General features: G+C 41.3%; 2 protein-coding genes across 2 annotated transcripts; one reads left to right on the forward strand and one right to left on the reverse strand.

Annotated features, from left to right (window-relative positions):
• Positions 1–534: 534 nt before the first annotated feature.
• On the reverse strand, positions 535–17758 carry LOC130198529 (FYVE and coiled-coil domain-containing protein 1-like). Its single transcript, XM_056421718.1, has 18 exons — positions 17686–17758; positions 16911–17007; positions 16469–16575; positions 15529–15654; positions 13536–13642; positions 12101–12244; positions 10845–10938; positions 8359–10746; positions 7773–7865; positions 7391–7509; positions 6957–7124; positions 6593–6733; positions 6038–6246; positions 5740–5881; positions 4413–4517; positions 3817–4027; positions 2641–2750; positions 535–2481 (listed from the first exon to the last, which is right to left on the reverse strand). The coding sequence occupies exons 2-18, from the start codon at positions 16975–16977 to the stop codon at positions 2406–2408; spliced, it is 4407 nt and encodes a 1468-aa protein (XP_056277693.1). The 5' UTR covers positions 16978–17007; positions 17686–17758; the 3' UTR covers positions 535–2405.
• Positions 17759–19735: 1977 nt separating this feature from the next.
• LOC130198533 (chemokine XC receptor 1) lies at positions 19736–20794 on the forward strand. The gene has a single exon (XM_056421723.1). The coding sequence runs from the start codon at positions 19736–19738 to the stop codon at positions 20792–20794; it is 1059 nt and encodes a 352-aa protein (XP_056277698.1).
• Positions 20795–21909: the final 1115 nt, after the last annotated feature.

Genomic DNA, 21909 nt, shown 5'->3' on the forward strand with positions numbered 1-21909 from the left:
TGCCAACAGCTTTAATTTGCGGTGACCTTCCAAAGTTGCGTATTGCCTCATTTCCTGTTGGTAAAAATAATAACTAGTAGTGTATATACTTTATACAATTCCTATGCTAGCTGTCCGTATGATGTGATCACCTTTTATTACATGATTATGAATGCTGGAGATGGGAAAGATCCCCAATGTGAACAGCTTGCGAGCGTTCAATCGAGACAACGCCACAATTAGAGAGATTATTATCGCCCGCTTGTTTATTTTTATACATTCAAGTCTCATGAGTAATATGTGAATATGCTTCTGGAGAGCACTTTGAAAAGCCTAGTGTCAGAATTGTGCTCTATAGATTAAATAGCCTTGCCGAGAGTTGCTCATGCGATGATGAAACCAATACTGTGTTGACATTATAGCCATTCAATTTGATGAAGCAGAAATGACTGGCCCACATTGCAGGGCAATCCATCCAGTGATGTGTTATTCTGTGTGTTGCCTGATGCTGCAAAAGGATCACACACACAAACGTAAATGAATCATTTCATTCAGTTGGTTATCACACAATCCTTATTTATTTGTCCACAATCTTAAAATCCATTCTATTATTATACTTCTTTCGTATGTAAATGATATTTCAGCTATATTTCTCAGGTATCATTTACAGGTTAAGCCGGAGAGTGAACGCTTCCCTCTGTCAAATCCAGCAGTAAACATCGACCATCACACTCTCACTAGATACAAATGAAAAGAAAGGAAACACATTCTGGAACTGGCACAAAGGCTCATGGGAAACAGACGGACAAAAAGCCCGTTCAACAGTGCATTGCACAGCAGTCATGTTGCAATGCCCTTTAATAGAAACATCCCAGAACTATCAAATAGACAAAGATTGACCTCAAGAATTTTTGGCAATATACCTCTCGGATATGTTTTAGTGTCATTTGCCATTTCCCGACTCTTCTTCCTACAATTTACAAAATGTTTTTTCGAATACTGGAAGACTTTTTTTCTTTGCATGAGTAATTGTTGAATATGAAAACAATGTTTCTGTATATTCAAGTCAGTGAAGACACAATTGAGGCATAAACACATTTCTGTTTGACACGCTGCACAACATCACAGAGCAACAGTAAACACCTGTAGAAAACAACTAACAGCTTTTCCCCCCCATCTCGAAAACCACGCTGAAAATAAAATGTTATTTATTTATTTATTTCCAAAATAAACATTTTAATCACCTAAAAGGCTTTATATGCACATCATGTCTTCACTAAATTTATTACAAAACCTTCCCCATTGGTCAAAAATGATTCAAGTAAAAACTAAATATTAAAAAAACACTTTAATCTACATGTTGTGCCCCTCCCCCGTCCTTCTGTCCCCTTTGAGGGTTACATTTGGGAAATATGCACATTCATGTTTGCATGCATAGAAAACTTCAATCATTAGAAACTGCACTGAATTAAAGATTCCTGGAGACAATTAAAGTATTGCAGCTTTCGCAGGAGTCCGGCTTCTTCATGTTCCGCTTCGTCGTGATCATAACACAAAAAACAACATTTATTGCAATTTCACCAGCTGAGAAGGCAACAATATTAAAGATACCGACATGACTGAATGAGCTTATTCATGTAACATTTCCATGGTTGAACGATACCACGTCGGGTGTGGTAGTTCTGTTAAATAAGGTGTTTTAAGCCATAATGTTGTAATCGATAAGCAGGATATGATTCATGGCAATATTGTATCTTTTTATATATATATTTTTTTCCAGCAATGTCACATGATTTGTCACATATTCAACAATCAGATTAAATTCACTGGATAATTAAAAACAGATATTTCTGTCTGGTTCTTTTAATCATAAATATATTCTCACTTCTCAGGGACATTTTTTAAATCATCATGAAGATTAATATGACAACCAAAAATGACAGATAGCGTGAGAGAGGACTTTAACCATATCTGCCACTCCGAATGTAGTTTATCAGGGAACACATTAGTCCCATTTAAAAAAAAAAAAAGGCAGTAGTCTGAATTGATGAGACGAGGTAGGAACAAACAGTGATGTGTCAAACCTCGCGCTGACGAATGGAAATGCAGCTTTACTCGATTCAACAAATGAGTTCAACCGATGTCGCCCGCGGGAGCGACATCGGTCGGTGCTGAGAAACCCGTCGGTGCACAGGCAAACAAGTTCTTCACATTCAAATACGCAACAATCCTCTAAATCCTCTGGCGGGGACGTTCGCGAACCCTTAATGTTAAATAATCAGCTACAATGTCCGGCTGTAATAAACAGCTCACCTTCAAATGTGTAACATTGTGTAACAGTGGACTGACCCAGTTGCCGTGAACACTGTGAACGGGTTTAAACCCCGTGTCTGTCAACGGTCGGCTTCACACCCGCTTCCCCTCCTTCAGAGGAGGTCAGTTCCATCGTAGACGACAGGCTTGTCCAGGCTCAGGTGGTACAGCACTTTCTTTGAGATGAACCTGATGAACAGGAAAGACAGCAGAATTATAAATAAGTTAAAAAGTGCTCCTTCTCTTCTAATCTAGTAGCGGTCCGTACAAATATAGCGGTCTGTGCTAAAGAGTTCACAGAATATCTTACAAACACCAACTTCTCCGGCGGAGCACAGAGCGACCGACCTGGAGAAGGAGTTGTCAAAGACGAGTGTGTATTCTCCAGCGCTTCGGACTTTCAGCTCCCCCTGGATTGTCTCTCTGTGGGAGTTGCAGCGAGTCAGCGGGATCAGGACCTGTGGAGAGCAAAGGATGGAAATCGTGTTCGACATCAGGGACGTCAGGAGTAATCCATTTTGCCAGCAAGACGTTGTGAGACAAGTGGTTTGTGTGCGCTCAGGAAATCGCCTCTGGCGCGCGAGTGCCCTAACACGTGTGTGCGTGTGTGTGTGTGTTGTGTATGCCAGAGTTCTGCCACTCACTTGAAGCTTTAAAAAAGTTAGAAAAATTGTAAAAATATCTGCGGCAACCCACATTCCAGCCTTATATCTGCCCAAAAAGGTGCGGCAGCGTGGGATTACTTTGGATATAGACGATACTGAGGGAGTCATGTGAACTGCTGATTGATGATACAGTTTAACCACCATGTTACCATTGTAGTGGAAGATTGTAAAAAAGTTACAGCTGATCTTTATCAGCCTTTACTCATGAAAATAAATGCAATATCGAGACCGGCCTTAATGCTTCTAGTCACCCATCGATGATGCTACCGTGTGATCAATATACCCGTGTTCACGGTGTATAACATACAGGAGTTTCACTTAGTTCCATTGTGGGGTGCTCGAGCTCTACTCAGTGACAATAAATATTGCACAAAGATGCATTATTATGATGTGTCAAATGTAATCTCGTAAAATATAGTGGTTTGAAGATGTTTTCACAGCAATAGTAAATAGATATTAGAGAGGGGATTATGACCCGTTTAACTTCTTAACACCAGCTCTAAGCAGCTTATGTTACATCATTAAAACTGACAATGTGAGAATTATTTTTAACAATAAAAATACAAACTTTTCTTTCGTAATCATTTAAATTCTGCGTTTTTATGTAAACATTTTTTTAAATATTACAAAAATTAAAATAATGGATGATAAATATTTTAGTTGTGAGCTATAGATCTATTAAAAATATTCTTCATTAATTTACTTCCTATCGTCGTATCGTGATATCCCAATTTGATATTGATAACTACCGAAGAGAAATGTACTTCTACATATTTTAGTTACATTAATGACATAAATCATCCCACAAATACTGCATGTTGCTGTATTTGTTGCCTCCAGTCAGATCCTGGCGTCTCACCCTGGCCTGCTCCAGTGGAGTCTCTGCAGTCTCCCTGTAGACCACACTGAAGGCGATGCTCTTGGGTTCGGAGGTAAACGTCCAGGAGACCGTGGGACCAGCACTACTCATGGAGATGGGGATGGTGCTGTAACAGCTGGACTTGACGAAGAGCTCTCGGGAGCCGTCCCCAAACCCTGAGATGTCATCCACTGTGAAGAGGACGGAGAGCCTGCAGCACAGGGAATAAAACGGTGTCCAAGACAGATCACATGTTTTGTAAAAAAAAAAAAAAGAACAATCCATTCAGTTTTGGGGGTAGGATTCAGCGCTTTGCTCACTGTCACTTCACAGAGGCTACCTGTTGACTCGAGGCTTTGAAGCTTCCTCCATACTCACTGAACACAACTTGTTGCTGGACCAAGCACAGTTTAGGGAAGTTGTCCATGCCACATGAATCCGCTTCAAGTTTCACTTCCCATTTGGAGATTTAGCGTGAGGTTTTCACCCAGAAAAATACAGAAACGCCCTCTGAAAGTCTGACCTTGTGACTGCGTGCATTCGTAAACACACGTCAGGATTTTACCCGTGTAACTCTCGCTGCAGGAGGAACTCACGTGAGGTCCCCAGACTTCAGCAGGCAGATCTCTGGATCCTGGACTGCAGCACCGAAGTCCTCCGCATCCTCCGATGTGAGGTCTCCTGCACTGGCACTGCTGTTTCTAGAAAGAGTGATGGGTATTCTACACTTACAGAATGTAAACGCACATTTGTATCAATCTGGGGAGAATTTCAGTGTCAAAAGATCAAACCTATTGTAACTAAAAAGGTATAATACAGACGTAATCAATTTAAGTGAATCGGTAAAAAAACAAACTCCTCTTCCTCCTCAATATAATACTCTCTAGACAATACAAAGGTGCCACACAACACACAGCATTGGCTACACCCACTGACTTTACTCTGGCCTCTTTTTGGAAGCGAGCCGTCTCTGTGTTTCTGCTATGCCACGCCCCCTTTCAGTGCCTGGAGGGTCCACAACCGAGTCATCAGTCCGCCAGAGGAGCTGATAACAACCCCCAGGTCCAGGGCTCCGGCCCCTTTTCATCTTTGTTTATTGGCTTCTGCTACCGCTCTATGGAGCTATCCTCGTCTTGGCTGGCTAGTTGGCGAGGAGATGTTTGGCAACCGGCTTTGAGGAGGCCGACGTTACCAGTTACAGTACTTTGTCATTTCTGTTTTCTCCTGATTTGTGGTCATTTGAGGAGCTCAGTGTTGTTTTTCCAGTTGGAGTTGATCTCCTTATGTTCAAGTTGGTGTTGTATGAGTCTGGCCTGACAGACCCTGACGTCCCTGCTTCCATTTGTGTTGGTTCATTTGGTTAATCATTATTTGATCAATAAAAGTTACTCATTTCTACTCAAGTTGTTCCAGCTGCTTTCTCTTTTCATTTTCTCGAAGGTTTTTCCATCAACTAGTTATATTAGTCTGTCTGTCTGCGTACAACTCGACACAGTAAGTAGGCCGTAACATCACCAAATGCAAGAAACTACACACATCGTAGGGCTGAACAGGAAACGCCAAAATGCAAATACATGTCTGTGTTACAGGAAAAAATGTTAAGCAACGAATGTAGAAAAATATTAACGCTGAAAAGGGACATGTAATTGACACGAGTCGAGCTAATTGTCGTACACCTTTCAAGATCATGCTCCAGAATTTATTTCCATTACTTTAAACAATTAAGTTAGTTTTACGATGACAGCCCGCAGGACTAGATGCAGTACGGACTGAACACTTTGTGATAAAGGTGGCGGGTTATTAATAATAAAAAAAGAAGCTGTTCCTGTGATTGGAATAAATATCTCATGTCTGGCTTCACTGACTCCCTGCACCACACTCTCAATTCCCCCCCAGAGAGTTGACCACGTGTGAGATACTCACAGTTGTGCTGCCCTCTGCTGCCCGTGTCCAGGAGAGCAGGCGGTGGCAAAAGAGAGGGAGTCGCCGTCATAGACCCCGCTCACCTCGTCCTCTGTGATGATGTCAAAAACACCATCATTCGGCTTGTCTCCTTCATCTGCGCCTAGGAAATAAACATTTGCGTTAATATTCATTGCATGTTTTTACTGCACCGTGTATGCCGTTGACAACACACCGCATATTTAAACTGTGCATTTCCCTTAGCGTTTGACAAACTGTATGTGTGTGTGTGTGTGTGTGTGTGTGTGTCTTGTGCTACCTGAAGCAATCGTCACAGCCCTCCCAGCCTGCAGCAACCGCCTGAACGGTGACCCTGGTGTGCTGTGAGTCACTTCCTCCTGCGGGTGGCGCTCTACGACCGCGCTGTGCTGGTTGTAGCAGTCGCTGCAGCAGCGCTCTCTGTGGCCGCCCTGCTGGGTGCTCACCGTGTTACTGCAGCAGTAGTAGCAGAAGGGACGCCCACACAGTCTGGGAATAGGCATGTTATGATCGAGTCAAGAAAATTGCTTGAAAATTATATTATGAGAGTGTAGAGGGGCTTTTAGTATGGAAGAAAGTAAAGCGCATGATTCAAATACATTTCCACTGAGTTTTCTTTGTTCTTTTAAAAGAGGTGAATGAGTAAAAAAAGAAGTATTCATGCGATACACAGACACAGGAACATGTATAACTACTATTTTTGTCAAGCAATTGCCACTTATTGACATGCGTGGTTTAAAAGTAGTGGCATTGACGCTAGTCGTATTGGTTTACCTGGTGAAATATATATCACAGTGTAAAGTATCTTTATTTAATTTACAGAGGACCACCTGACCTGCAGCTGTGCTTGCGGAGCCACCAGCTGAACTGACTGTGGCAGCCCAGGCAGTAGTTGACGTCCCGCTCCGTCTCCTCATCCCGCAGTTTCTGCTCGAACTCCAGGGCATCGGACTTCTGCCACAACGCATCCTTCTCCCTGCAGAGAGCACCGCCACGCACATTTGTAAAAGCACAGTTAGCCGCAGGATACACCGTGTAGATAGTTCGTTTGTGGCCATTTGACAAACCCCAAACCCAAAGACATTACGCAACACATCTAGGCCTGCGTTGTGCATATTTAAATCAAATTAACCTCACTAATAAGGAGGAAGGGAAAAAAGTATGCCATGGCAGATCAGAGTAAATATGTATGTTTATACCTGATCAGTTGGACAAGCCTTTCTTCCAAATTGATTTTGGTGCGGTAAAGATCATCGAGTTCAGCTCCCATCTTCAGATCGACGCTCTGTTTGTCCTGCGTGACTCTCCGTAGGTTTTCACTCATCTCCTGACACGTCTGCTGAGCCGCTGTGAGGCCGTCCTCAGACCTGCATTCATACGAACACACACACACGCCGATTCATTCATCAATGTGTCCAAAAAGACATCGGGGAATCTCTGGTGACTGCGATTGTGCAGTTGTTCTCTTCAGACTCGAGTTTTAAAAACAATAAAAAAGCAAATAAGACAAATTCCTAGATGAGGCATATTAAATGAAAAATAAACACACTGATCCAAACACACAAGATTAAAAGTAATTTTCACAGAGCTCTAATTCAGTCCAGAATGTGTGCTTATGAATACAGTATCTCACCTTGATAAATTCCCTTTCAGGTGGATTATCTCGTCTTCTTTCTGCTGGATGAGATTTTCCGAATCGGCCATCTGGATGTTTTTCTCCTCAATCTGTTGGCAATATCTCTGATTCTCAGCCTGCAATCAGTACAGCAAAGGAAGGCATTATTTCTGGTTCTTTACAAATCATGCCTGTGACCATAATGTTACGATAACTTCAATTCTCGATATACACACGGTAACGGGAATTTTTTTTCGAATACCAATCTGAAACACACAGAGCTGCACATCGTTGCACGTTGTCTGAGGCTTTGCATCGTGCTTCAGTGATTAGACGGGGTCCAGATTAACCTGTTAATGATAAACTGTGTGACACACCGGGAATCAGTGTGTCCTCTCACCTCGAGCCGTTGGAATCTGTTCTCCAGTTCGACCGCTCTCTCACGCTCAGACGTCAACTTTGTTTTCACTTCCTGTAACTCTTGATTCACAGTCTGGATGAGAAAGGTTATTGCTATTAATATGACACTCAAGCTGGTTAAACGTACATTATTAATGAGTATGCAGACAATCGGAGGGCTCTAGGTGACATGTAGTCTCCTTGTTTACATGCAGCAAGCTGACTTTTTCCATCAGGGAAGCTTTTCTTAACAGCACAAATGTGCTTTCATTTTTAAGGTCAAATGTTTAGGAATGGAATTCTAATAATTATTTAAAAATGTATATAGGCTAATTTATGCAACTATCAGATTCAGCATTAATTCAGATGGACGTTCTGTCACTTTCTCGCTCTCTGGAGTCTTTGGCATGCTTATGCATACACGTTGTGAGCCAATGAGAAACCATCTGATACAAAGCAGAGATATCAGGTTCCTCGAAGTCTGATTCAAATAAAAAAGGAGAAAGACAACTGTAACCGGGTTTTTAAGTGCGTATAAACCCATTAAAGGATGCCTCTATTCTCTCGCTCAACGGTGAGTGGCTGACCTGGAGCTCGCTGCTGTGACTCAGGGTTTGGCTGCTGAGTCGGAATCGGATGGCCTGGACCTCCTCTTTGCTCGTCTCCAGCAGAACTCCGGCCTCCGCTTTGGTCTTGCTGAGCTTCTCCTGCAGCTCCTGCTCGGTCGCCACCGACCCGCCGTCGTCACGGAGCCGATCGAGGAGTCGCTGGTTCTCCCGCTTCAGCTGCTCCGTGAAGGCATTCAGCCTCCCGGCCTCCCGAGCCGCCTCCTCGCTCGACTCTTGCAGCCCCGTTGACGAGCCCTCGAAGCGCAGGCGCGCCTCTTCGTTCTCGGCGGTCAGCATGCACACGCGCACGCCGAGCTCAGCCGTCTCCGTGTTGGCTCTATGGAGCGCCTCCCTGGAGTCGCCGGTCTCCAGACGCAAGGCCTCGCAACGCACCTTTAGCTTTGCGAGCTCCTCCATGGAGGACGTCACCTCTGCAGCCAGACCTGCTCGAGCCAGGGCCTCGCCGTCACGCTCCCGGGCGAGAGCCTCTTCTCGGCGGTTGAGCTCCTCTACCTGGGCTTTGAGTTGTTCCGCTCGGACACGCAGGTCATCTCTAGAGGACTCCGTCACCTCGTGACGCGCCTGAACCTTCATCTGCTCCTCAGTTCCCGCTCGGAGCTGAGCCCTGAGCTTCACCACCTCCTCCCGGAGCCGGTGCACCTCCCTCAGGTTGAGCTCCAGTTGAGCCTCGGCGACACCGAGCCTGACCGGGCCCTCTTTGGTTTCCGCTGATGATTTCTGAAGCTCATCGGGAAGTTTCCGCATTTTTTCATCGCTTTCTGCGGCGACTCCCTTTTCCGCATGAAGCTCCAGCTCCTCTGCTCCGGCTTGCAGATGCTCAGATTCAACCGCCTGGCCTCTCAGTTGAGTCTCAGTCTCCCGGAGCTTTTCGAGCAACTCTGCTTGGCTTCTTTGGGACACCAGGAGGCTCTTGTCCAACTGTGCAACGTTGGCAGTAAGAGAGTCCAGCTCCTGTTGAGTCGTGGCCAACCGTTTCTCCAACGAAGAGTGGACCTCAAGACGCTGCTTGTTCTCATGCTCCAGCTTCTTTATTCGAGCGTCACATACTTCCTTCTGGACGAGCGCCTTCTGGGAAATCTCCTCCAAATGCAGGTTTTCGTCGAGAAGCGTCTTCTCCCGATCTTCCACACACATCTTTGCGGCCTCAACTCGGCCCTTGAGGTGCTTCTCAGAAGCCCTGAGAGAAGCCAGCTGGTCTAACAAGGCGGTCTTGCTCTCAGTCAGCTCTGTCATGCTCCCCTCGCTCTTCTTAACCGTTTGGAGTAGCTTGGCATTTATTTCCACCAGATTGCTGCATTTGGTTTTGTGCTCCTCGTGGATCTCAGAGGAAGCGACTTTGTTCTCAGCAAGCAGAGAACTCAGGCTTTCCTTCTCAACATGCAGCTTCTCCAGCTGCTCTTCAGAATGCTGGAGTTTCTCTGAACTACAGGTGAGCTCCTTCACTTTGTATTTTAGAGCCGTTCTTACATCCAGGAGCTGGCTCTCGAGTTCCTCCTTTTGGCTGCTGCTCCGGCTCCATCTCCGCTCGATCTCGTCCCTCTCCTCGTCCCTCTCCTCGTGCAGTCTTCTCCTCGGGTCCTCCGCCTTTCCTTCTCTGCACTCCAGGGACGCTTGCAGATCCTGAAGCTGGGCTCTCAAGTTCCCCGTCTCTTTGTCTTTCAAACTGAGCGCCCCCTGAATTCGACCGACGGCACTCTGGAGCTCCGCCAACCGGTCGAGCGCCGCCTCGCGTTCCTCATGGGCTACGGATTTGACTTCAGCCAGCTGCGCCTCGCTGTTCCTCAACTCTTCTTCCCGGAGTTTTAGTTCCCGGGAAAGACGCTCAGAGAGCCTGGCCCCGCCCTCGGCCTCCCTCCTCGCCTCCACCCTTTCCTCCTCCACTGCCTTGAGTTTATCCAGGAGTCCCTGGATTGTCCAGGCTGAGTCGCAGTAGCTGCTGGTTTGTTGTCCCTTTTCTTTAAAAGCCTCGTCCAACTTGGAGAAAAGCTCCATATTCTTGTTCTCAGCAGCTGCGAGTCTGTCTTTAAGTTGGCTGGTTTGAAGGTGGTTTGCTCTCTCCTGATCGTCGGCTTCTTGGTGACTTTGGGCTGCTGTAGCTGCAGAGGACTTCTGAGCTGCTGATAGCTGGCCTGCAAGGTCCTTAACCACACCTTTCAGCTGAGAAGACTCTTTCCCCAACTCCTGAACCCGTGCCAGAAGCTCCTTCTGTTTCAGTTCGGACTGGTCCAGCTCAATGCGGAGGTTCTCTGCAATACTGCCAGGAGAGGGTTCCCCCAGTTCCCCCAGTTCCCCCAGTTCAGCAAGGAGACTGGGACTCAGGGCAGAGATCGGGAAAAACTCCTGCACCTGGTCAGAGAATGGAACAAGATCACTTTGAAGTTTAAAAAGCCTTTTTACGTAAATATGCGTGCAGTGTTGTTATTGCCAACTATGTATTTAAGTACCTGTGAGTGCGAGTAGCTGCTGACGAGACTGTTGATGCTGGAGCAGCGGCTGGGAGGCCTCCACCCAAAAGCTGAGGCGGTACCTATGGTTCGCCTTTGACATAATGAGATAGCAAATATTAAGATCTTTAACAGCTTGTGAAGACAGAGTAAAGCAAGTAAGAAACACGACATCCAACTGAGAGAAGAAAAAACAAACATTACATACAAAAGGGGAACTTAAGTTGACTCAAATAAAAAGGTATTCATGTGGCTCTATAGTAAATTATATTTCATGGGGCCCCTAATTTCTTCATATTTTCCCAAGAAATATCCTTATGTGGAGAATTTCCTTTAATGAATTGGAAAAATAATTTGACTTAATGTATAGTTTTTCAGTACATATCATTGTGTGTCACATTTAGTTTATTTGTGAGAAACCTCCAATACTTTATTTGTTAAAAAGAAATCTATACATGTATGCATGTAATGAACGCTGGTATTTCTTGAGTAATGAAACAGTTTCCGTCCAGTCAGGATTAATGTGAGCTGGGTTTGGGTGGTGTAACTTCATGCTACTCATGATAAATAATAATTGGAACAAGTACTGTAGTTGCTCTAGAGTACTTAAACTGTACAATATATTCCTCTTTAATAGCCCTCAAACAAAGTAGTGCATTTAAGAATTGTATTATCTTTACTCGTGTTCATAATGTGTTGACAGGTGTCGATTCAACCCTTTTTCAGGTAATCTTGCGGACCAAATTTCGGTGTCACTGCACTGCATTACATTGTGGTTTAACCAGTAATCCCGATAATGGGCCTTTAAAATAAATGATGTCCGCTGCCTGTAGAGTGACAAGGAAGTGAAAAGTTTTGGCAAAGGTGCTGATGTGAGGAACAGTGATGAGCGCTCACACATCGTCGTCGGCCCCCACTGACAGACACACACTCACACACAGCTGTGAATGTGCGGAGTGATCAGATAATTAAGTGTTACTTCAAGTTGTGAAATACTCAATATTCCTTCACCACAATTCTACATAAACTGCACTAAACTGGGGTGTTATTTCAAATTACTAAAAATCTGTCTGCGAACAACTGACAATGGATTTACACGCCAGAGGCGGAAGAATCTGAAGTTTTTTTTCTTTTCATCTTATGAAATAAATTTTTTTCCCCATCTCAAATAATATCCAGAATCAAGTTTGTGTTTTTCTTCAAAAGGAAACGGGCTATTGTGAAAGTGTAAACCGATAATTGTCGGCATTCGTTACCTCGCAAAGGTTGGCCAATCTGCATCAAGGTCGTAACCTCTGGCTGCCACGTCAAAGTGGATCTGGTTGAGCTCATAAAGATGGTTGATTATGTCGGCAGTGACATGAGACTTAAGGAAGGGACTCCGGGCGTAATACCAGTCGCTGTGTGGGAAGAATATAAAGAAAAAAAGCATAAAACACAATACTGAGGACACAGTGAACACAAACATTGATACCCAACAATGTTATATACCGTTGGTTTGGTTAATGCGTTGTACGGTTATACTGTGCGATTTATGATAAGAACAAATAAAATAAGATTCACTGATCAAATGTAGCATAAATATAAGCAGGAAAAATAAGGTAATACACCTGTGATTAATGAAATATATATTCTGGGGGTGTTGGAAACAATTCATTTAACCCTTTACTCATAATTCAAATGTAAAACATCATACTCTAGAGTTATATTGTGGTTTATCTTCATTTATTTGTATTCTGGCACAATTAAGATTTAATTCAACGAAACTGTCATTTCCATAATTGGTTTTGCCCGATGAAGGTGAAGTATGTCGAGAGATTAGCGAAAGCTAGTGGACAAAAACTCCAGCATAGTTCATCAAGGCAAAACAGGTTAACCTGGAGGAAGTTTTGAGTGCACGTGAATTGGAGAGGTGAAGAAATTATTCTGGTTCTCGGCCAAAGAGTGGAATAGATTTAGACTATTTAAGAATTCAGATTGTTAACTATTAACTTTAATGAGAATGTTCCAGGACATTCAACGCAAGGTATTTATATATACAATCACACATAAAAAGGGTTTAGGGATATTTTGGGAAATGTGCTTATCTGCTTACTTGCCGAGAGTTAGATTAGAGGATGACATCACTCTCATGTCTGTACGGCCGTTTTCCCTGATTTCAGGCTTTATGCTAAGCTAACCAGCTATAGCTTCATATGTTCTAACATGAGAGTGGTTGGTATTAAGCCTCTCATCTAACTCTTAGCAAGAAAGCAAATAAGCATATGTAGGTTTATAAATATAAACATGGCACTAGAAAGAATGTAATTAAGTGTTTCAGGGACGTCTTTAACTTTAAATCACCTTTTGCCCAACGCTCCCTTGAAAGAGAAACGTAAATCACAAAACACTATGCGGGTTAAATAAAGCAGAAACTAAATGGACATTTGGTTTGATGACTGCTGAGGAAGTGAGACGTGGCGTCTACGGTGAGACCAAGTGTCTGTCGGGTTCTTCTGTCAAAACGGAAATAAGACATTAAATCAGGAAGGGAGAGTTGCACTTCCTAAACCAGGACATTGTGGTGCAATAATGCAGAAACATGACATGTGTTGGCAAGTCGAAGGAAAAAAGTTATGTCTATGGATCTAGATCGATTTATTTAGATATATATAACGTGGTTGTGTATAGAACGAGTGTTTCCGCTCTGACCTTGTGACCTTCTGGTTTACGAAACATTGCTGCAGTGTGTCAGCAAGACGCTGGTGAACGAGTGAGTAGCGGATGAAGGCCCTTCCTCTCCCCAGCGAGGTCTTCAACTGAGGACACACACACACACACACACACACACACATTACCTCTGCATTGTGCACTGGCCTCAGTAGTCGGTGTTCTTTATAGTCCGGTGAAGTCAGCATCATACAGGTCCAACTACGTCACATCACGTGGCTCCTACTTTCCGAATAATCTCTACTTGAATGTTTCAACAATTAGACTCGCAGGATATTAAAAGACTAGGAAATAATGATTATTTTCATTATTAATTAGTCTTCCCATTATTTCTCTCTTAGTCGATAACTACTTGGTCTATAATATCATGTTTAAATGTAAAAAGTTGTAAAAATTGTTCTCGGGGTATAAGATGACGTCTCGAATTCTCTCGTTCCCCCCATTACAAAACCCAAAGATATTTGGCTTACAATGAATGCATTCTTTTTTTACCAAACAACAAAATTGTTGTTCAGTTTCCTGCTGATCTTCTCAGCGTCTATGCATCAGATTTCTGCTCAAGTAAAAATGCGTCCTGGCAGAGAACATTTAAGGACGTCCAAGTGTTCAGGTCATCTCTGCGTAGACCCAAAATGTAAAGTGTCTGTCAGTACATGCAGACTCTCCAATACATTAGCAGATGGAGGGATTGAAGTAAGACAACAGACCCACAGATCCACCAGAAGGACACCAGCTGGAGGCTGATTCACATCAGAGACTGACCGGCAAGAAACAAGAAGAGTGAAAGAAAAGTAAAAGTAATAATGCTCACAAAAGCGCGGCACTTACTTATTACTTATATCCCTCATGAAAGGAACGATGGACCTGCACTGGAGCCCACCAATTATTCGATATTGAAATGAATTTTCAATTAAGGATGTTGCATGTGTACCATCATGCAATGTTAGCATACACTATTAAAAATACATCAGTAATACACTTTTTCAAAAAGGTGGTATCACCATCATATCCAGATAATGTCTTGATGCATCAGATTTAAATTTTGAAAGGATAACTGAACATATTCAAATCAGATGAGTAGATATTTAGTTACTTTTTAGAGAGGAAATATTGCAATTAAACAACTAGGCAATTGCAAGAAAATAAATGAACTAATGTTCAAGTATTGATTTAGTGGTTTTCTCTGACATACAGTGGGTATGGAAAGTATTCAGACCCCTTTAAAATGTGCTCTTTGTTTCATTGCAGCCATTTACTAAAATCAAAAAAGTTCATGTTATTTCTCATTAATGTAGACTCAGTACCCCATATTGACAGAAAAAAACCAGAAATGTAGACATTTTTGCAAATGTAATAAAAAAGAAAAACTGAAATATCACATGAATGAAACAAAGTGAAAATGTAAAGGGGTCTGAATACTTTCCGTACCCACTGTATATGACAGTAAATTAAAAACCTTCTGGGACTGTTGGTCGGCACAAACTCTCAATCTGGGCCTTAGGAAATTGTGATGAGCATTGTTTCTTACATTGTATAGGCTAAACTAATAAGCGAGTAAATAGTAAGCATATTCATTAATAATGAAGATAATTGGAAGTTGCAATAATATTGGAGAAAAATATGACCTTTGTATAATCGTACCCTTAAAAGAGCAACATCTACAGAACACATTTACATTGTAAATAACTCTTTAGATTGCTTTTTGATGCTTTTTAAGGACAACAACTTAATATCAAATAAAAGAAAAGCAACTAATTAAATATAGAACAAGAAGGAATAATTAAACTACAGTTATTTCAGTGTGACGCTCTTTCCCAGGGTAGCAGGTGAGGAAAAAGGTGGGAGTCTTACTCTACCCGATTCACCTGAGGATTCGTTACATGGTGATTTGTTTGTCTCCATGTGTCGCACAACATGCCGAGGCACCAAGTGTGACTGTGTGCGTGTGTGTGTGTGTGTTGCAAAGGAAGATTACCTCAGTGATGGATCTAACAAAACGGATGCCATCATTAGCTCCCTTAATCTTAATCAGGCAGTCACAGAAATAATCCCAGTAGTCTTTCCTCTGGCCCAGAAAGGTTGTCTTCTCTTTCTGGTCAAACTAAGAAAGAAACATGACCTCATTATTGCATAATTAATGTTACATATATACTATATAATGTCTTCAGCAGTGTGGATTGTACAAAAGGGTTTTGCTGGCACGACTGTGTGTAAATATTTAATGATAATGGTAAAATTAATTAATACGATTCCGATGAACCTCTTCAACATTACACATTTGTCTCTCTAGAGCTGCGGTTCCCAATCTGAGGGTCGGGACACCTCCAAAGAGTCACTAGATGAATCAATGGGTCCTAAGATAATCAAAAGATATTCTTTGACACACATTCAAAAGGTCTCTTTTTACAATTTTTGTTGTTGTGAAATACTCATATTTTTACCTTTTAAGGTCTCTGTTAGAGAGGATTGGGGAGAAAAAAAATCACTCTTTAGTGCTTTATTTGAAAGGTTAAAAGAAAATGTCTAAGATAAAAAAAGAATCCTTAGTCACAACCGATAGCTGATAAAAAAATGCACTTTTTTTGAGAATAAAAAAGAAAAGAAAATAGTTGTTTTCTTGCAGAATAGTAATTGTTTAGGATACCCAATGCATAATACAAAAAGAAAATTATAAAGTACAGATAGAAGGTCTTCCTCCACTTTTCCTGTATCATTTTGCAGATAGGAGGTTTTGCACTTTGGCCATCGATATGTTTGATATGTAGACAACTTTATCCATTGTTATAGTTTGTTGAAGCCTCAATAGATAAACCAATGAGTATATCACTAGAGAAAAACACAGATAATTTCAAAAAGACAAACCAGATCATCCTGATAACCTCTAAACAAAATGTTTACGGTGTATGACATCATACCTGTAGCAGGTATTCTAGTTTATAGAAGAACTTGTGCAGGTTGGGGCTGTCATCAGTGACGGGTTCACCACACTCGTGGTGTTCTTTACTCAGCTCAAACACTGCATCTAAACCAGACAGTAACAGCATCATGAACATATACACCATTATCAAGTTGTGTTCTTATGTTCACAGAGAAGGCAAACAATTGTAGAATCTGCAGCTGTATGCTCACATAATCATTTTAGCTAAATGTCTGTCAGAGATGAAAATATATCATCGATCTAAATTGTTAAAATATCCTGGGAGCCAGATACTTTCTGCAGAATCTAATATGTGTTGCCTTGATATTCCCTGTTTGGAGACAGAAACATACCACATGCCAACTCCAAAAAGTAAACATTATTAAACATGCATTGGATTGGAAGAGACTAGATAGTGTTTATTATAAGTGTGAACTGACCATGCAGATCTCTGATGATCCTCTGCAGTTGATTCTCTCCAACTGAGGAGGAGGAGGAGGAGGCCATGGTGGGGCAAGGGCAGTTCAGTCAGGAAATCTGCATGTAACATTAAAAAATAAAATGGAAATTATTTGTGGAATAATCCAGAAATGTCCTTATGAGAAAAAGAGTTTTCATCATACACCTGAGGCCAAAGCAATTAACCCACATGACATTGGAAACGTGCCAGAGCTGCACAGTCCTAAACAGTCCTAAACTAGTCTCACTTCTGCTGTTAAGTCTTTTTCCATTCACACTATAATTGTATTCTCCCCAAACTAAAAAAGTCCGAGACACACAAGACTCTTCTGATACCCATGAACTCGTTCAGATGAAGAAACCAGCGACACTAATTAGCTGCAGGGAAGTTAGCAAACATTTGCCTTCAGGCGGAAGAGGTGCAACATTTGCATCACGTAGAACCATTGAAACGTGTCCCTGTTGGCAGCGACATTCTCCTTGTCAGGCAACGCGGACACCGTCGTTATCTACAGTCCGCACATCACACCAGCGACATTGACTTCCATCACTTTTAAACGGCTTCAAAACGCCACAAACGGAGAGATAAACATCGATGCATCACAGCTGGCGAACGCTACCCTGCGTGCACCTGTTCCCAGCTCTTCATTTCCTTGTCGTATTTTATGTACATTTCTGTTTCGAAGCATCACAGTTTGGTTTTTAAGAAGAGCGAAACGCTTAAATGTTAAATAAACAGTTACATAGTAAACGTACTTGATGTGTAAAACTGTCCAGAGTGTCCTATTTGGAGACGATACAGCAGAAACGTGCTGCCGGTCGAGGGGCGGGCGCTGTAGATGATTGACAGGCCAGCGGATCAATGGCGGCGGCTGCTGCTGAACTCTCTCCGAGTTTGGTTGAGAGACAAATGGTAAATAAACAGAAAGAAGCTGAGGCGTGTGACGTGCCTTATAAACGTTTCAAGAACTAGAACATACCTGACTTACTTTTTTTAATCCAAAACTGCGATTATTAAACAATTATATTTCTGTTGAGCAGTAAATATCACGATGCATTGTATGATATGCAAAACATATATTTATCATATGATATTAAATATACATCTAAATATTTATTTGTAATAACTTATAATCAAAACCTTTATTTAAAGTCTTAATTTGTATTTAATTTGTATTAAATTATTATATTTTATATATTATTTTTGTTATTTTGTACATAATATTGAATACAACAACCAAGAGAACAAAATTAAAATATATATATGTTTTTCATCTCCTAAATGTTTAAGATTCTCCAGAAGGTCGAAACCAGAGGACTGTTGGTTAAACAGAAAACACAATGAGGAGAAAGAGACTTGCAATGCCTCCTTTATCCTTTTTTTGTAATCTTGGGACAAAGTTGTAGGAAACTTAGTAATTAGAGTGCTTTACTTAAGTGTAACAGTCATGGAAAATGGAATGTGTTAATTGTTTAGATAGTAGAATAAAAGTATTCAATATCAAAGTGTAATGGCCACTTAAAACAAGTATTAACGGGAACAATCTTTTCACAGATGTCATGTGGGTGATCTGAAAATGAAGCTTGATTTCTGTTCACCTTTGTGGTCGATACTTAAGGAACAATTCCCAGTTTCAATGACACTTGCATGAAGGACTCTGGTGATTGCAGGTAGCCTGTCCATTTTCACATTTCTCATTTATTTATTATAGTTATATTGTTTCTGTATTTTGTAAAAAAAAAGAAAATGTTACTGAAATAAATTTGTATCTTTATATTCCAACCTGTAAGTGTAATACAAAAGATAGAAATGAAAGTATGAATGCTGTATCTTCTTAATTTAAGAATGTAGCTCAAAAGCAATCTTTAAAAAATATTTAACATAATAGCGTTTAGTGGTTGCCACACAGATAGTTATGGATTTACAATAGCTTTAGATCATTAGATCATTTTAGCAGCAATCTTAATGCAAAAAAAATGCCCCCCAAGAGGCAACGATAATTCTAATACAAATAAGACTTGATATTGAAATAAATAGGGCACCCATTATAACAATGAGTGTATCAACATATTGTTTGCAATCTTTGTTGATTTGTATTTACCTTTGTTACACAACCTCACTGACTAAAATCATCAAGCTGAAAATCAGTGACATCATCTTAGGCTCATAACAGCCCAAAGATAAAAGTGAAGAAGTACAAATACGAAACCAAAATACATATCTTGCTGGTTTAAAGGGAGCTTGGCTCAGCTGAATAAAAGTGATGACATGTATTTATACTTAACAAACAACATGAGAATTAAGTTGAGGAATTGTGTTGCTAACACTGACAGGTTTTGCGCACCAATCTTCACAAATAAGTGCTAATATCATCATGAAATCAAGTTCCCAGTGCTTATATAAATATATAAGATATTTTTCTTTTTGTAATTATTATTATTTCATTTTTTTCAATTGTGTAAGTATGTGTAAGTGTTACATGAAGACATTTTGGATGAATATTCTAGAGTCCAACTATATATAACCTAAAATATCTAGATGGCTGAATAACCCCAAACATAAGTAAGAAATTAGATTTTTGTGTAATTTGGGAGAAGTGACATTCTGAAATATAAAAAAACACACGTTCCAGTCAAAATTATCCATGATACAGCATTGTTACCTCATGAAATGTTGACATACGTCGAAGAAATGTTTCCAATGTAATCACCACCCACACTGCTGTATCGTTAGGTCTGTTGAATTGGATGCACCGCTCTAACAAAGCCTTTTTACATTTAGACCTTCTCTTCTTGCTGTGGAAATATGGCAACAATGGACTCAACCTTCAACCCAACCACAGAAAACGATTCCCTCTATGATTACGCCGACACCTACGTCGATGAAATGTGCAACAAAACAAACGTCATAATGTTCGGGGCGATCTTCACTCTGGTGCTCTTCCCCATCGTGGTCATCCTCAGTGTGTTTGGCAACGTCCTGGTCATTGTGGTTCTGACCAAGTATGAGAATCTCAAATCCCTCACCAACGCGTTGATCCTGAACCTGGCCGTATCGGATCTCTTCTTCACCGCTGGTCTGCCCTTCTGGGCCTACAACCATGTGCACGGATGGACTTTAGGGGAACATACATGCAAAATGGTCAACTTCATCTTCTACGTGGGTTTCTACAGCAGCAGCATCCTCCTCATGCTGATGACTGCTCACCGTTACGTCGCCGTCATGAATCCTCTGTCCGACATCGTGTCCAGCACGGGCTCCTGCAGCGTGGTGGCGTGTGTGACCGTTTGGGCTGCGAGTGCACTGGCCGCCAGTCCATCCTTCCTTTTCACTAAAGTGGACCAGAAGCAATGTGTGCATGCAAATTCTTACTGGACCTTATGGGGCATCTACAATCAAAATGTTCTCTTTATTCTGAGTCTGGTGGTGTTCATTTTTTGCTATTCTCAGATCATGTGCAGGTTGCTGCGTCCTACCACACAAAGAAGAAAGAACAAAACTTTAAAGCTCATTTTTACCATCACGGTTGTTTTCTTTGTGGGCTGGGCGCCTTACAATGTCGTGATATTTCTAAAGTCGTTGTATCTGTGGCCCCAAACCAGCCAAACAACTGTCGACTCAACGGCTTTGGCTGTAATGTGTGAAGCATCACAACCGCTGGATTACGCCTTTTACGTGAGCCGACTTCTTGCCTTCTCACACTGCTGCCTCAACCCTGTGTTTTATGTGTTTGTGGGGGTTAAATTCAGAAACCACTTGACGAAAATGCTGAAAGGCTGGGGTCACAGAAACAGCGGCATCCGCGACAGGCAAAGCCGACTCACCATCACATCGCTGACGAGTGGTGAAGAGTTTTCCATGTAGTGGAGACAGGGAGCTAAAATGAAACTAGAAATAGTTCTCAGAATAAAGTGTCATGCCAATTCTGTTAAAACACAAAATAAAAGCACAGAGATTATTCATGTTGTTATTAGTAACAAAATAATAGGAGATAGAAACTCACACAGAGTTGAAAAACCACGTCCAACTTTTACATTATACAACCAAAATATAAAAAACAACCATATTTCACACAAAAATAACTCAAAATACTGGCTGACTAGCAGCATGACATGTGGTTCAATCTGCCTGCTGGTACATTTTCATAGAAGATGTCGTTTTTTTAATGCCCACAAAGTAATTGTTGTTTAACTTTGTTAAGGTCACAAAGTTTTCAATGGCAATTGGTGTCAAATTTATTAATATTTTTTCAGAAAGATGGATGAAATATATTCCAAATGAGACATTGCATTTAACTAAAAGTATAACAGAGTTATATGATTAGTATCCACTCAATAGACATACCCAGCATAGTTTTCAAACTAAAATAAGTTCCTTAATAGCTGACATAAATTCTAACGCCTCTTTATTAGGTACAGCTGTACATCTGCTCATTAATCAGAGTAAATATGAAATCAGTCAATCATGAAGGCATAAAAACATGCCGACATCGTGAAGAGCTTCAGTTGTTCAGACATCATTATGAAGAAGAAATGTAATCTATGAATGAGACTTTCTGGAGGAAAGTGCTATACACTGTGTGGTATTTCATCCACAATTGCATCTGATATGCACCTTGTAGTTTCCAATCAAACTGTTATTGAAGTGAAAACAATCCTTGTATCTTTTTATGCTTGCCCTGTATCATAGGTGATTACTAACGTCATTGCATTAAATATAACTGTATGTGATTCACTTTGATTAATTGCATTTTACTTTTATGTGTTCATGTATTCTATATTTCCCCCCTCAGCCTTTGAATGAGTCACGCAAGTAAAAAGCAAAATATTTTCCTTTCAAGAGATGATTTTGTTTTCGATCATTTGGAATCTGTTAGTTTTTTATTTTCACGTGATAATGTCATCATCATTTCTGCTTGCTGCATATTTACATCGACATATTTGCTCTACAATAAATTGAATAAAGAAAATTAAGTTTTG

This window comes from Pseudoliparis swirei, chromosome 8 (assembly GCF_029220125.1).
Source record: "Pseudoliparis swirei isolate HS2019 ecotype Mariana Trench chromosome 8, NWPU_hadal_v1, whole genome shotgun sequence".
NCBI classification, from domain to species: domain Eukaryota; kingdom Metazoa; phylum Chordata; class Actinopteri; order Perciformes; family Liparidae; genus Pseudoliparis; species Pseudoliparis swirei.